Genomic DNA, 17,637 nt, shown 5'->3' with positions numbered 1-17,637 from the left:
ACAAAAGCAACTGATTTGTGGACATTGATTTTATATCCTGAGACATTACTGTATTTTTTGATGACTTCCAAGAGTCTTGTGGTTGATCTTTGGGGTTCTCCAGGTATAAGATCATATCATTAGCAAAAAGGGAGAGTTTAACCACCTCTGCTCCCATTTGAATGCCCTTTACTGATATTATTTCTTGTGAAGAACATTTATCTAAACCTCAATAAGTCCTTCACTTTCCTTTCTAAAATTAAATGCAGACACGTTTTCAAGTAATATATATAACCTGATCACATTTTTCTAAATTTTTATTTTATTTGCTTTCAATTTATGCATTCTTTTATTGAGGCAGTCCATCTAGCAGTTAAGGAATGGGCTCTGGAATGAGAATGTCTGATTTCTAATCCTGGCTCTGGTTCTGTTTATATACTGTGAAAATGAAGGCATTTTACTTCTTTTTGTCTCAGCTTCCCTGTCTATAAGATGAGTATGATAAAAAGCATTGACCTCTTAACATTGAGAATTAAAAGAGTTTACATATAAAAAGCTTTTAATTCTAATACTGGTCATAATTTTGCTCAATGCTAGTGAGTTTCCTACATAGAAGGAATCTGAGTAATTTTGTTTATACTTATAGCACCACTACTGAATAGCAATCATTTCCCCAACTTGATCTGCAATACTAACATCAAGCGCCGTGTATCAGATGTCTATATATGCTCCATTATACTCCTATGGGGCCAGTGTCATTGACAAATTACTGAAGTGTCATTATGTAGCACATGATTGTATTTGAAGCTGTCAAATACAGAGAGAGCACCTGGGTACTATTTAAGTAAACTGAATTTTTTAAAGAATGTTCATATTACTGATATCTAATAAAAAGTCAAGAAACATGCTAAAATTCATAAGATTTTATAGATTCCACAGCTACAGTCATTGGTAAGCTGCTCTGCAAAGAGGTTATGATCTTCATCAAAGTTGAATAACTGATATACCATGTAGATTAGAGCATGAACAAACTAATGTCTCCTTTTCTTCCAATTTGGACTGTGAAATTAGAAGTCCAGAAAAATATTCCAATTATTCTAGTCTAGAATTATGATTTGTAGCTGTCTTGCAGCAACAGATATATAAAAACAATTCTAGGCCAGACATGGTGGCTCACACCTATGATCCTAGCACTCTGGGTAGCTGAGAAGGATGGATTGCCTGACCTCAGGAGTTTGCAACCAGACTGAGTGAGAACCCATCTCTACAAAAAAAGAAAAAAAGTAGGCATCTGCCTGTAGTTCCAGCTACTTGGGAGGCAGGAGGATTGCTTGAGCCCAAGAGTTTGAGGTTGCTGTGAGCTATAACACAATGGCACTCTACCAAGGGTGACAAAGTGAGACTCTTCCCTCCAAAAAAAAAAAAGAAACCAAACCAAAACCCATGCTGGAATTCCAACATTAGGCAAATAACTTCAGAGCTTCAGTTTTCTCACTTTAAAATCAAAGTGATAATAACTATGACTATAAATGTTTTAGAGCTATATTTCATATATTAGCTAGTCGTGTGCATGTCATCAGCTATCAGGTATGAATAAAATTGTTCAATAATATTCACTGCAGCCCTACTATATGCCTGGCATCAAGTCAGTACCTTATGACTATACAATAAATCTAATTTCAGGCCAGGCACGGTGGCTCACACCTGTAATCCTCTGGAAGTGCAAGCACTGTGGAAGGCCGAGGTAGGTAGATTACTTGAGCTCATGGATTCAAAACCAGCCTAAGTGAGACGCTGTCTCTACTAAAAAATTAAAAAAACTGAGGCAGCAGAATTGCTTGAGCCCAAGAGTTGGAGGTTGCTGAGAGCTATGATGTTACCATGACACTTTTCTCAGGGCGACAGCTTGAGACTGTCTCAAAAAAAAAAAAAAAAATCTACTTTCATTATAGCATTCATTATTTTTATTATGACCTAAAAATATTTAGGTTTGGATCTATAAGGTTTAAAAATCTCTGCATTTTCACTGCACCTACGATATTAATGTAGGATCAATAATAATTTAATACTTTTTAAACGAATATATACCTAAGATGGAACTTGCAATAAAATTATAATTGAAAATAATCATGGACTGCTCTTTTTTTTTTTTTTTAAATGGACCACTCACTCTTAAGAGCACTTTTTCTTTCTGGGGTTTTGTTTTTTTTTTAAATCCAGCAATTCCTTTCATAAAATAACAAAGTTTAAATGCAATAAGTAGGATACAGATTCTCTATATAGTCACTCCTAATAATTCAGGGATTCTATATGAAAATTCATCTACCTACTAAAATTTGTCTAACTCCAAAATCAATCAATACAGCACTTTGAGGGTCACTGATGGACACATCCAAGGCAATGAAAACTTTTGAATCGTCAGACATGCACACTTCCATAGCTGAGACAAAACAGGGCAACGCTCTGCTTTGTTTCATCTCCCATACTAAAAACAAGTATCTTGGGCGGCTCCTGTGGCTCAAAGGAATAGGGCACCAGCCCCATATATGGAGGTGGTGGGTTCAAACCGGCCCTGGCAAAAAACTGCAAAAAATAAATAAATTAAAAAAAAAGAAAAAACAACAACAACAAGTATCTTTTTCTTGGTTTGTATAGTGACACACTTTTTGAATTTTTGTGCTTTTTTGTTTGCAATTTTACTGCCCCCACCTGTAGCACTGAAGTGTTACCTAGTGTTCTTAAGTGTAAAAGGCTGTATTTTTACAGAGAAAATATGTGTGTTACATAAACTTTAGTCAGGCCTGAGTTACGCATTGCTACTGGTAGTGATTAAATATTAATGAGTCAACCATATATAATAGAGTGTCTTAACAGAAACACACATAAACAAGGTTATGTATTGATCAGTTCACAAAAATGCTGTGATCAGAAGCTCATAGCAACTTAACCTCGCATTTCCCCTAGGAGCAATGATTCAGTATTTGCTAATTCAATGCTCTCAATTGTACTTTTCAGAAAACTAACTATAAACATGCATTCCTTAATGACAAGGATATGTTTGGAGAAATGCCTTCTTAGGTGATTTCAGTGTGTGACCGTCATAGCATGTACTTACACAAACATAGATGATATATGTACATACATTTTAACATGGAAAACCAGCACCACTACTGAATAGCAATCATTTCCCCAACTTGATCTGCAATATTAACATCAAGCGCCATGTATCAGATGTCTATATATGTTCCGTTATACTCCTATGGGGCCAGTGTCATTGACAAAATTACTGAAGTGTCATTATACAACACCTGATTGTGTTTGAAGCTGTCAAATATAGCTAAGTCAGTAAAACATATACCATAGTAAAAGAACACCAAGCTAGGCAGTTAGAATAGCGCATATTCTCAATTAATCACCACCTGAATTAACTCTGTGGCTTCTTTGTGCTTCTGTTTACTGAAGTATGTTTGCATGTTGTAGTGGTAAGGTCAACAGTTGGATCGTTTGGAGAGAAAACTCTTCACTTCTAAAACTACAATAAGAGTACTCACTTTGAAGAGTTCCTATTCTTTCTTTATTCTTATTAAGGTCTTGTTGCTGGTTTCCATATTTCAAATTAGATAAGAAGAGATTCTTGTGAGACCTAAACAGAACATGAAAGCTTGTGATTGGTTCCAGAAAGATTAGGAGAACTAAGACAACTCGTCACACAATCTGTCTTCATCTGCTCTAGGATTCTCTACCATAGCTCCCCATCTCTGGTACTCTTTCACTAGTGCCCATTTTAACTTTAAATTTCTTTTTTTTTCCTGAGAAAGTCTCACTTTGTCACCGTCAGTAGAGTGCTGTGGTGTCATAACTCACAGCAACCTCAAACTCTTAGGCTCAAGTGATTCTCTTGCCTCAGTCTCCCAAGTAGCTGGGACTACAGGCTCCAGCCATAATACCTGACTATTTTTTTAGAGATGGGATCTCACTCGAAACCTTAAAGTTTAAGCTTCTTAAAATTTCTGTTGTTAGACTTCCTTTCTTTCATGCCATCTACTCAGAAATCAAGAGCTTTCCTGAAAGGTAAGCCTGTTTGAAAATACAAGATATGGCATAATTTGACGATGCTGCAAGCTGGTGTTAGCTTTTTAATTTTATTAAGCAAAAAGCTAAGGCTCAAAAAGCAGTTTCCCTAAACTTGGAAAACTATATCAATTATCTCCACCTAAAAGGTAAGCTGTTTTAGCTATACTTTTATTCCCATAAATAGTCTATACCAACAGTTATCTCTTTCCATATTCTCTTCTCTCCCTCTCAAAACTTTCTATTGTATTTTCTGGATGCTCTTCACAATTCCTCCATCTGTTTGACTTATGTAAAATCTAGCACTTTCCCAAAGATTCCTCTGTGGCCCTCTCAGTAGAAACTGGTTTCATTGGACGGTGCCTGTGGCTCAAAGGAGTAGGGCACCAGACAAAAACTTCTCAGTGAGAAAAAAAAAAAAAAAGGTGGCGGGTTCAAACCCAGCCCTGGCCAAAAACTGCAAAATAAATAAAATAAAATAAAAAAGAAACTGGTTTCATCTTCCATCCTCTAAAAACCAAAGGAGCCCAGAGGTACAGTTGTTTTCATTTCTTAATAAGTATAACTTTCAGAATTTTGTTTTGGTAGAAACCTCAGCCCTTGAGAATTCATGCCACTGAGGGGTATCACCAACTATTAATTCTTCATAGCCATTCACTATCCTTCTAAACACTTCGCATCATTCAAAGATCTTTCTCCATATCTAAGTGCTGCTGTAAATGAACTACTTCAGCACTATCATGGACAACCCACATAACATCTGGCCTCTCAATTCCTCATGTCTGGTGACCTCCTCTACACCAAGTCAGCTAGCCCTTCTCACTGTTCTACCTGTGATCCCAACTGCTCTATCTTCAAATTCATTCATGCAGAATAGCTGCTCTCTGAATACATTGTATCTGTCACAGCATTTCTAACAGATCAAGTAGAATTTTATAAATATTTAATAATTTAATAAACTGGAATTTGTGGCATCTATCAGAAAGGTAAGGCCCATCCCCTTCCTGCCCCAGCAATATATTTGTGTTTCTATGACAAAGTAAGAGTTTACTAAATATCTGCTTTAAGCTCATGTATTGCCCGCATGTGTATTCCAAAAATGGTCTTGTTAAACCACCCAGAGTCCCAGAAGCAGATGTTTACAATTTAAAATTCAAGCTGTGTCAGGGTCTTCAATACTTGTTAAACAGGACCATGTAAATATTCTTTATATCATACATATTACAACATTTAGGTCTGCATGATTTGCTTCAATCAAAGACCTGAAAGACATAATGTCAATAATGTCAATTTACTTTACCTTGATAAGGATAGTGTACCCCCTGAGGATTCAGTTACTGCAGACTGTGTGTCATTCACACTTCAAAAGAAGAAAAAAAATGTTAAGAATGTAAACAAAAGAAACTTTTCATAAGGACAGTACTTCTCACATAGTCAAGCTATATTTTAATTCATAAAAATGTATTTGGAAAGAAACTCAGAAACACACTCCATTACAACATGGTTAATTTTTTGCACAGATGTGCTTATAAGAGGTATTAAATCAAGCTTCTCCAAACATGAAGTTAAGCACAGTTAATGCTATAATCAAGCAATCATAATAACACACTTTCAAGAACTCTTCCATGGGGTGGCGCCTGTGGCTCAGGGAGTAGGATGCCTGCCCCATATATCGAGGTTGGTGGGTTCTAACCCAGCCCAGGTCAAACTGCAACAACAACAACAAAAACTCTTCCATGGCTCTTTATTTCCATGAAATCAAGTCTTTTTTTAAAAAACAGCTTTACTGAGGTATAATTCATTTCCAAAAAAACACTCTAGGTTTAATGTATATAATTTGATGAGTTCAACTTTTTTTTTTGAGACAAGAGTATCACTATGTCGCCCTTGGTAGAGTACCATCACATCACAGCTCATAGTAATCTCAAACTCTTGGACTTAAGTGATTCTCTTGCCTCAGCTTCCCAAGTAGCTGGGACTACAGGCCCCACCACAATGCCTAGTCATTTTTTAGAGACAGGGTCTTGCTCTTGCTCAGGCTGATCTTAAACTCATGAGCTCAGGCAATCCACTCGCCTCAGCCTCCCAAATTCTGGGATTATAGACATGGTCCACCCCACCTAGCCCTTTCAATTTTTCTAGCATTTGTCAGACTCTTACAATCACAGTTCTTCTCATCCCATTTTTGATTTTTTGTTTTATACCATTCCGGCAAAGCAATTACACTTCTCATTCTATGCCTACTTCATGTACATCCTAATATTGGTCATTTTACATTTTATTTGCCCTGGTTCTGCTTCCAGGATGGTTTTGATATTTGCTTGATTTTTTTTTTTTTTGCAGTTTTGGCTGGGGCTGGGCTTGAACCCACCACCTCCGGTATATGGGGCTGCCACCCTACTCCTTGAGCCACAGGCACCACCCAATATTTGCTTGATTTTTGATATTTACCCTGGCTCTAGTTTTAGTTTTGCTTTCTGTCACTACTGCTCTAAAAGTTCTAATGTATACGTAGTAATGAACAAGACACCAAGGCTACCAAAGTAATTAAGATGCTTCAAAGCTAATTACAAAACTTCAAAGATTCTAATTTAGTGAGATACAGGTAAACAGGTAAGTTATTATCCAAGAGAAGTCCTTTAGTGCTATGAGAGTACAGAAGTGACAACTAATCAGAGAGCTAGGCAAATGTATCTCAAATAAGAAACACTTTGAATGGCAAGTAAGAACTTGCCTTGGAGAGAAAAAATGAGAATTCAGAATAGAAGTAACTAAGCAAAGGTAGAGGGGTGGAAACTTATAAGATTGGAGAGTAGTTCTGTGTTGCTATAAAGTACCATATATGTAGGGAAGGAGGGGTTAATGCTTACAGATGAGACTGTATGTGTGTGGAAAAAAAGAGAACAGGGCTATGAAAGCCTCGTAAGCCATGCCAATAAATTCTCATTCATCTAGTAGGAAACAGGAGCCAAGTTTTTAAGCTGCAAAGTGATTTAAACAGATTTATTTTTGTGGAAGCAAACTCTGGAAGTTATGTCAAGGACAGATTTGTATGGTACAAAGCTACATAATAATTTAGGATAGAAAAGATAAGAATGGATTCAAAAAGCGTATCTGAGATGGGATTCTTAATACCTGAAGAGACAGCTGGATATGTGAGGTCCAGGAGAGTCAATCTGCAGAGTGGCAGATGAGAACATGAAGAGTTATGTTTTATACACACGGAATGCACAATGTCTATGTCTAGGAGCGGATCTGAAATAAGTGGGTGACACTAGGAGAACACATAGAAAAGTACTCATCTGTAAGAACCCTGGTATAAGTTTTTATTATAGCAGTATTACACTGAGTGGGATGGTTTGGCCACAAGAATGTCATGGGTCTTAGTATGATTATGGGTTTAACCATGATTTCCTAAATAAAATGCAGCAATTGAGCCAATAAAAATGGAATCTCTACTTCTCAAAATGGGTTTTAGAATAAAATAAGACTTTATTATTCTAAAAAATAATAAAGGGTACATACAGCCTTTGGGTATCATGGCTAAGATATAGGTACATAGGTAAGTTATTTAAGAGAAGTCCATCACTAAAGATGTCATGTGCTGAAAGCCAGGAATAGAAGGGATTACTAACTGAGCCTCAGTCCAAGTTGGACACCAACTCCATCTCTAAATAAGTAGGCAAGATGGGATGCCTGCAGTACTTAATCATGGGCCCAAGAAGAAACAATAATATATCTGTTGCCAGATATATCCATCTAGAGACCACAGGGATTTGACTATCTGGGTTAGAGTTAAGGTTGGAAGAACAGAGAGAATAGACCTGGGTTCAATCGAAAAGAAGATCTTTATAATGACAAGAGTTGTTTCTTCCTCAATAGAGTTAGTTTCTGAAGAGAAAGATAACTCTTGAAAATCTCTAAAGACAAAATAATTGTGGAGACTGAACTACCACTGTCTCTCAGTATGTAGGACTGATACAACCTATTTCCTTCTAGCATCAGATCAAATCATTTCTTCACACAAAGTGTTTAGCTTAGCTTGAAAGAAGATATATGGATATCATTTGTTCTTTTTTGGAGACAGTCTTACTTCATGGCCCTGTATGGTAGAGTGCTATTGCATCATCATAGCTGATAGCAACTGCAAACTCTTGGGCTCAAGTGATCCTCTTCCTGAGTAGCTGGGGCTACAGATGCCCACCCCAATGCCCAACTAGTTTTTAGGTTGTTTTCTTTTTCCTATTTTTAGTAGAGACAGGATCTCATTCTTATTCAAGCTGGTCTTGAACTCTTAAGCTCAAGCAATCCAGCTGCTTCAGGCTCCCACAGTGCTAGGATTATAGGCATGACACACCATACTTGGCCAATATCAGTATCTTAAACTAGAATAACTCTTAGTATACAGTTAAACAGAATGAGGCATACAACTGGGGCACATGGCAATTAAGGGACACAGGCTTTACAACCTCAAACTCATTACCTCAGTGAGAATGGTAAATGAAATTACCCACATTATTTAAACTGTAATGTTTTCTCATTTTTTTGCTTAGCACATATAATTTGCATAGGTTATGAAATAACTCTATAGTACTCCAAATATCCCAATGTTCATCATCAGTGAGCTACCCACTACTCACTAATTATTGTTAATAATAAAGGTTCATTGACATCACTTTTACATAAAGACAGAATATTCATAAGACAAAGTATATCAATAAATATATTTACAAACCTTTTTCCTCTATCCAAATTAGCTTCAGTTTCCATTTCAGTATCATTACCATTAGGTTTGTCTTCAGAAGTTATTGTCCTTGTTCTTTTACTTTCTACTACTTTTGCTGCTGCCTTTAAAAAGGTTGTGTGAAAGCGGTGAGATGAGAGGAAAATGTATTAAGCCATTTTAAACAAATAGCATTAAATTAAACCTTCTAATTCTTTGATAGTCATAGCTGAAGTATCTACTTATTATAGACCAATGAAGAACACTGTGTTGTTATTTTCACTAATAAATTTGATACCAGCAGCAGCTATCTTAGCCACCTGCTAAAGCATTAAGGAGATGGTCTTTACTTGTAAATATATTTGATATAGATACAATGCTTTCTAGGTAATTTTAAGAAGCTACTTTTTAAAAATTCAATTAAAAATTCCATAGCCAACAGTGTAGCAGGAGCCTATAGCCCTAGCTCCTCAGAAGGCTGAATTGCTTAAGCCCAAGAGTTTGAGGTTGCTGTGAACTATGACACCATAGTACTCTACCCAAGGTGACAGAGTGAGACTGTCTAAATTTAAAAAAAAAAAAAATTCCAGATATTTTGAAATAAAACTACCTTAAATTAACCAGATGCTCCACTATAACAATTAACTTAAAACTTTGAGGCCAAAATAGGGGATAAAATGGTTTTTAAAAAATTTTAACTCTCGGCTTGGCACCTATAGCTCAAGCGGCTAAGGCGCTAGCCACATACACCAGAGCTGGCTGGTTCAAATCCAGCTTGGGCCTGCCAAACAATGACAACTACAACCAAAAAATAGCCAGGCATTGTGGCAGTTGCCTGTAGTCCCAGCTACTTGGGAGGCTGAGGCAAGAGAATCGCTTAAGCCAGGAATTGGCGGTTGCTGTGAGCTGTGATGCCACAGCACTCTACCCAGGGCAACAACTTGAGGCTCTGTCTCAAAAAAACCAAAACAAAACTTAACTCTCTCAGGTCTGCAAAGTCACACTTGGTTTCATCTGTGTGACTTTCATAATACCAAGAGAGAAGCAAAACTGCCTAAGGACCCCAGACTGCCCTTATGGTAGCCTCTCTTTCCTTGAGTGGAATAACAGATCCTGGAGAAAGAGGAAAACAAAAAAAAGTACAGGTCACTCATCTTGTACGATATCTTTCAATTTGTTTTCCACTGATATTTCCTTGTAATTAGATTCAGGTTATGCATTTTGTACAGGAATACTGAGTCTTGTTTTTATATGAATTGGTACTGTTAAATTATTTATGTTACTTTCAAATAAGATTTCAAAAAAATAATTTTTTTTTCAAAATGTTAATAACAAATGAATGACCCTTCTTCAATCTAATTTTACTTTCCCTGAAAATGTGCTCTAAAATGTCCTTAAATTAAAACTAAATTCTGGGCCAGGCACAGTAACTCACACCTGTAATGCTAGTAATCTGAGAGTCTTAGGCAGAAGGGAGGATTGCTTGAGCTTAAGAATTCCAGACCAGCCTGAGCAAGAGCAAGACCCAGGCTGTATTTAAAAACAAAACAAAACAAACAAACAAAAAGCTAAATTTACTTTCTCTAATTTCTTTTAATTCATTCTGATGTTTTCCCTTCAACTTTTTATTTTAAAAATTTTCCCCAAATCTAATTTTGAAAAGTTATAGAAATACTACAAAGACCACCCAAAGCCCTTTTATAAGATTCCCTAATTTTAACATTTAATCACATTCTACTACAAAACCACCAGTCAAAATTCCTGTTAGTTTTGAAGGATTTCTATTTCAAGTATTCTCCTTTATCATAATAAAACAATTGCTCTTAAATCTGTTATTAGAATCGATCTGAAATAATATATATACCTTCATGAGAAAGGTTGATGACTTTTCATTTACTACATCGTTCACATAAGTCTTAATTTTATCCATCATGTGATTGAAGCTGAAGTGTTGAAAAATGGAATGGTATGTATCTTTCTGAGAGATTATCACAAGCAATTTCCTCTTTAAAGGCTAAAGAAAATAGAAGAAATATATTAACATAAATCACACAAACAAGATTACATTACAAACACAAGAAATTTTGTCATATATTACTTAATTGAAAAAATTGTCCAGGTACAATGGCTCACATCTATAATCTCAGTACTTTCAGAGGTGGAGGCAAGAGAATTGCTCAAGCCCAGGAGTTCAAAAGCAGCCTGGGCAACATAGTGAGTGCTGTCTCTATTTAAGAAAAAGACATTTAAAAATTAGCCTGGTATAGCCTAGCTACTCAGGGGACTGAGAAGAAAGGATTGCTTGAGTCCAGGAGTTCAAGGCTACAGTGAGTGACAATCACACCACTGCACTCCAGACTGTGTGACAGAGACCACATTTCTTAGGGGGGAATAAAAAAGAACTAAAGGCCAAGCACCGTGGCCCATGTCTATTATCTTAGCACTCTGGGAGGCCAAGGCAGGTAGACAACTTGAGCTCAGAAGTTTAAGACCAGCCTGAGCAATAGAGAGGCTCTGTCTCTACTAAAAACTGAGGCAAGAGGATCGCTTAAGCACAAGAACTTGAGGTTGCTGTGAGCTATAATGCCTCGACACTCTAGTCAGGGTTCCAGAGTGAGACTCCGTCTCAAGAAAAAAAAGGATATTGTGGCTCGGTGCCCATAGCACAGTTACGACACCAGCCACATGCATCGAGGCTGGCAGGTTCAAACCCGGCCCAGCTAAACAACAATGTCAACTGCAACAAAAAAATAGCTGGGCAGGTACCTATAGTCCCAGCTACTTGGGAGGCTGAGACAAGAGAATCGCTTAAGTCCAAGAATTGGAGGTTGATGTGAGCTGTGACTCCATTGCACTCTACTGAGGGGGACATAGTGAGACTCTTTCTCAAAACAAACAAACAAACAAACAAGTTTTTCTTGAACAATAGTTTTTTCAGTGCTGGCTGTACAATAAAAGCTACAGAACTTGATGCCAGACCTATTATCTCAGTGAGGCCTAGGTTTTCTGTTTTTCTCTTTGAAGTTTCATGGATTTCAAAATGCATAGTGAAAGTGATTATTAGAAGTAGAATTGCTGAATAGAATGCATGCTTACAGATCCTAAAATGCTCTTCAAAATTTAAGTACCAATTTGTACTCCTGGGAGGAAGTTATAGTAGGCAGTCTAATCATTGGACTTATTGAGCCAACTGTTTGTATTTTAAGACATCTTAACTGATGCCAGTCTGAGGGATGGAAAATGGTGTTTCAATATTACTGTTTGGTCCTTGTCCACTACAGTCCATTTAAAATATACGTGTGTCTGTGTGTATACATATACACACACATATGTATATACAGGGTGTACATAAGGTTCGTATGCAATTTAAAATAGTTGCAACTTCAAATTGCACATGAACTTTATGTCCATCCTGTATATATACAGCTCTGATGATTAAGCTAGCAAGGTTAAGCACTTTCTCTTAACCACATAACATATTTACTGGCCATAAGTTTTTTTCTTCTTTGTGGTACAAGCAGAATGGAGTTTTCAGTAATCTTACAGTGCTAAAGAGAAAATACAGGGGGCAGCAAACCCAATGGCTACCAGCTGAAATTTCTCTTTCTCCATAGTTATACACCAGAAACAGGGTCAAATCAGAGACGAAGTCTTACCAAAATGGAACCTACACTCAACGAGGCCCAGTCCCTTAGTAGATTAAGGCAGTCATCCCCAATTTCTATCTACTAGCATATCAAAAGGAGCTCAACCTTATTAGTCACTAGGAAAATTGAAATTAAAACCCAATGTGATAGTACTACACAGAAAACCACAGATAGAAAGTCTATGAAGGCACTGGAACTCTCACACACCGTACTGACATAACTACTTTGGAAAACTGACAGAATCTACTAAAACTGCATATGCACAAAAATGACTCAAAAATTCTATTCTTAAGTATATATACCAAACAGAAATGCATACATTTGTTCTACAAAAGACATGTAAAAGGATGTTATTTCTTCTGAGTAAAACTGCTATCTTTTTAAAGTTACAGCTCAAAACTAGAAAAAACTCAAATGTCCATAAACAACAGAATAGATAAATAGTATATTCATACAATAAAACAATGAGAATTAACAAACTATTGTTACAAGCAACAATATGAATCAATCTTACAAAGACAGGAGAACCTCCATACTTGACCATCCCCTTAAGCAGACCTAATTTTCATAGACCAGACATGAACCACATATACTCAATGGAAGACTAACCTCTATATATATACTGACCACCTCTGTAAGTTGTATCTTGACCACTTACACTGTGACACACAATATTAATTTACCCTCTGTAACTTGACCAGTTGAGTCTACTCTACACAAAGGGATAGAAGGTGTGGGCTTTGCCCCTTAGTTGTATTATTTTTTTCTTTAGTACATGTATAAGTTCTTTTTTCATGTTTTATTATTACTATATGTTAGATAAGGCCTAATATCCAATTGTTTATCATGTGCTACAGAAGACTTTTTCAACATGAAAGACCAGTCTGAATTGTAGGTATATCCTACAAGTACTGAAAAATTTTACAGTTAATTGAGACACAATAGCCCAAAGGAAAGAACTCAAAGAGCTGACACTGAAGGGAAACGTTCTACATTTTCTGGAAAGCAGCAGCCACCAAAATGAGAACATTTTGGTGTTAGCAAGACCACAGTTATCAACATCCAAAACATTAACCTGAGTACTTGGAGAGATATGCCAAGGAAAGCAGAGGCCTACAGCAGAAAAGGAGAACAATGAAGCCATACTAAGCTGGTTTAAACAAATGACAGCAGTTAACCCCCCAATCTCCAGGCTGATGATCTAAGATGCTAAAAAAATTCACACAGGAATTTGGGGTGGCAGATGCCCAAGCACCAAGTGGTTGACTCCAGAAATTTAAACTGCAACAGCTCTCCCAGAAAGACTTATGTTGGCAGTCTAATGAAGTTCCAGTAAAAGCTGTGGTAGAACTCATCAAAAAGTTCCTAGACTTCACCAGAGGCTTCAAAGATGATGACATCTTTAGTGCTGATGAGTAGGGACTCTTTTTCCAGGCCATGACTGACAAGAGCCTTGTTGTCAAGGGTGACAAATGCAAAAGCAGAAGACTTTCTGAAGAACATTTCACAGTTCTGCTATGTGCTAGCTCAACTGGAGAGAAACTGAAGCCTTTGGTGATTGGCACATCGATAAAGCCAAAGGCGTTTAAGAACCTGAAGCCCGAAGATCTCTTTATTACTTGGAGTTCAAACAAATGCTTGTGGATGACTAGTACCCTAAATGCAGTTTATTTGAGGAGCAGATAAGGAATATTGACCGAGAAATAAAGAAGAAATGGTTCATGCTTACTGGCAGTCAACACCTGTGAGTCATGTCACACACATGACACTGAAATTTCTACCTCCAAACCTGACCTCAAAAATCCAACTTCTTGACCAAGGCATCAACAAAACATTAAAAATGCACTACCAAGGGGTGGCACCTGTGGCTCAAAGGAGTAGGGTGCTGCCCCATATGCCACAGGTGGCAGGTTCAAACCTAGCCCTGGCCAAAAACTGCCAAAAAAAAAAAAAAAAAAAAAAGCACTACAAAGCCCAGATCCTGCAATGGGTCATTATAAAACCCAGCCTTGTGGTCTGCTGCATCATTCCTGTTTGAATGAAGTTCAGCCAGAGACAATACAAGAGTGTTTCATTTGGCTTGGTGTTCACAGCTCACTCAGTGGTTAGGGTGTCAGCCACATGCACCGGGGCTGGTGGGTTCAAACCCGGCCCGGGCCTACTAAACAATGACAATAACATTGTCATTCTGGTGGGTGCCTATAGTCCCAGCTACGTGGGCTCAGGCAAGAGAATCACTTAAGCCCAAGAGCTGGAGGTTGCTATAAGCTGTGAGCCACCACACTCTACCACGGGCAACATAGTGAGACTGTCTCAAAAAAAAAGAAAGGAAGTTGAGTTGCATTTATCAGCTCGCCCCCTGTAGCTTAGCAGCTAGGGCACCAGCCACATACACTGGAGTTGGCGGGTTCAAATGTAGCCTGGGCCTGCCAAACAACAAGGACTACTACAACCAAAAAATAGCCAGGCGTTGTGGTGGGCACCTGTAGTTCCAGCTACCTGGGAGGCTGAGGCAAGAGAATTGCTTAAGCTCAAGAGTTGGGGGTAGCTGTGACCTGTGATGCCAGTGCACTCTGCCCAGGGTGACAACCAGTCTGTCTCCTATGGCAACATTTGAGGGCATACATTTTGAAGGCTTTGTTGCAATGGATGATGAGGTGCCAACTTATTATGAACCTGACCCAGAAGCCATTTACCAAATGATATTGAACAAAGTATAGACCAGCATAAAAGTGCATGAAGCAGCTGATGAAGTGGAAGAAACAAATGAGGACTCAGAAATTATAGACTCCAAAAGAATAGGATGTCAGGAGCCTGATAATGCAGTTTGTCATTTGCTGTGGGAAAATGCCCAGATATGCTAAACATTTCAAGAGTGCTTTCTCTACTAATGTTAGGATGTGAAATAAGAATAAGAAACACATCATGATTGATTTTTTCAGAAATAATAAAACCACAAGAAAACAGTAAATGTATTAATTTTGTATGATAATGGATGTATGATTTTACTGTTTTGATTACATATGACCTTGTATAATATTCTGTAATAAAACGTGTAAAAGGAAGTATAGTAGGCCTAGTTGCTTATGTTGACAAGTTTGTTATAGTCCCTTGGGTGGTCAGCTTACAAAGGTTCTACTGTATAAACTTGTTATAATTCCATTAAATAAATTCATAAACAAGTAAAACTAGTGTTGGGTGCCCTAAGTTAGGACAGTGGTGACCCTTGAGTGACTCAAGTGACTGGAGGGCATCGGTGAGGTTGTTTCTTGATCTAGTGGCTTGACACACAAGGGTGCTCCTTTAGTGAAAATGTACTTATACCTTTGTGACATGTACTCCTTTAGGAGTACACTATTATTCAATAAAAAGTTCATTAAAAAATCCTACCCTGGGCAGCACCTGTGGCTCAGTGGGTAGGGTGCTGGCCCCATATACCGAGGTTGGAGGGTTTGAACCCAGCCCCAGCCAGCAAAAATGGCAGTGACAACTGCAACAAAAAAAAACCGGGTGTTGTGGTGAAAGCCTGTAGTCCCATCTATTCGGGAGGCCAAGGCAAGAGAATCATCTAAGCTCAAGAGTTGGAGGTTACTGTGAGCTGTGATGCTAGGGCACTCTACCAAGAATGACAAAGTGAGACTCTGTCTAAAAAAAAAAAAAAAAAATCCTACCTAGTCTAGGTGCAGTGGCTCACGCCTGTAATCTTAGCATTTTTGAGATGCTAAAATAGCCAGACATGGCCAGTAACCACATGTAGCTCCTGAGCCTTTGAAATGTGAGTAGTCTGAATTTGGATGTTCTACAAGTGTACGATATACACTAGAATTTTTTTTGGTGGCACCTGTGGCTCAAAGGAGTAAGGCACTGGCCCCATATGCTGGAAGGTGGGGGGTTCAAACCCAGCCCCAGTCAAAAACTGCAAAAAAAAAAAAAAAAAAAAAAAAAAGATACACACTAGAGATTTTTTAATATTTGTTAAATGTTAAAATAATTTTTTTTTATGTATAGTCAGCTGTTTTTTTGATATATGTATCCATGGGTTCTGTATCTTTGGATTTAACCAATACCAGATGAAATATACTTAAAAAAATAAAAATAATGCCAGGCATGGTGGCTCATGCCTGTAATCCTAACACTCTGGGAGGCTGAGGCAGGTAGATTGCCTAAGCTCATGGGTTTGAGTCCAGCCTGAGCAATAATATGACCTTGTCTCTGAAAAATAGCTGGGCATTATGGCAAGCGCCCGTAATCCCAGCTACTTAGGAGGCTGAGGCAAGAGAAACACTTAAGCCCAAAAGTTTGAGGTTGCTGTAAACTATGGCACCACAGCACTATACCAAGGGTGACATAGTGAGACTCTGTCTCAATAAATAAATAAATAAATAAATAAATAAAAATAAAGTGTCTACACTGAACATGTATAGACATTTTTACTTGTCATTATTTCCTAGGAATATAGTACAAGTATTTACATAGCATTTATGTATGTATGAGGTATTATAAGTAATCTAGAGATGATTTAAAATATATAGGAGGATATGCATGCTATACGCAAATACTATAATATTTTAACTAAAAGAGCATCCACAGATTTTGGTATCCTTGGATATCCTGAAACCAATTCCCTCATAAATAATAAGGGACAACGGTACTGGATTAAATATTATTCAAATTAGCTTCAACTATTCCTTTTTACTTTAATATGGCTACTAGAAAATTTTAAATTATGTATCTGGGTTGCACTATTATTTCTTTCTTTTTTTTTTTTCTAAGACTGAGTCTTACTTTGTCATCCTTGGTAGAATGCCATGGAGTCATAGCTCAGAGCAACCTCAAACTCTTAGGTTCAAGTGATCCTCTTGACTCCCAAGTAGTTGGGACTATAGGGTGTCCACCACAATGCCGGGCTATTTTTAGAGACGGGGTGCTAAATTCTATGGATTTAATTTAAACAATTACCGTGTAAGAATCCGGGTCATCAAATATTCTTTCAAAGACTTCTTCTGCTTCCTTAAAATTGCCATTTTCCATACAAACAGCTATAGCCTAAAAGACAAGGTAAAACATACATAACTTGGATTGATTTTTAAAATACCTAATATCTGTTTAATTATTAAAATGATTTAGTATAAAATACTTCACTTAAAACATTAGAATATAATTTAATAACTTTGATTTGATAAATGATATAACATACAGTACTTTTTTTTTTTTTTT

General features: G+C 37.3%; 1 protein-coding gene and 1 non-coding gene across 2 annotated transcripts in view; one reads left to right on the top strand and one right to left on the bottom strand.

Moving 5' to 3' along the window:
• Positions 1–3,370: 3,370 nt before the first annotated feature.
• Positions 3,371–17,637, bottom strand: part of TERF1 (telomeric repeat binding factor 1) — a 26,025-nt gene continuing 11,758 nt past the window's right edge. Inside the window, exons 3-7 of the mRNA XM_023519236.1 lie at positions 17,380–17,466; positions 10,638–10,787; positions 8,786–8,898; positions 5,351–5,410; positions 3,371–3,622 (exon numbers count right to left, since the gene is read on the bottom strand). Of these exons, the coding sequence (XP_023375004.1) occupies positions 3,433–3,622; positions 5,351–5,410; positions 8,786–8,898; positions 10,638–10,787; positions 17,380–17,466 (600 nt within the window). The 3' untranslated portion in view covers positions 3,371–3,432. The remainder of the gene's footprint in view (positions 3,623–5,350; positions 5,411–8,785; positions 8,899–10,637; positions 10,788–17,379; positions 17,467–17,637) is intronic.
• Positions 9,752–9,885, top strand: LOC111728501. The gene has a single exon (XR_002775775.1). It is a non-coding gene; the product is annotated as a small nucleolar RNA SNORA64/SNORA10 family (small nucleolar RNA).

Source organism: Otolemur garnettii, unplaced genomic scaffold (assembly GCF_000181295.1).
Source record: "Otolemur garnettii isolate 467f Iridium unplaced genomic scaffold, OtoGar3 scaffold00163, whole genome shotgun sequence".
NCBI classification, from domain to species: domain Eukaryota; kingdom Metazoa; phylum Chordata; class Mammalia; order Primates; family Galagidae; genus Otolemur; species Otolemur garnettii.
The sequence above is the reverse complement of the archived record's forward strand: the minus strand, read 5'-3'. Positions and strand labels throughout refer to the sequence as shown.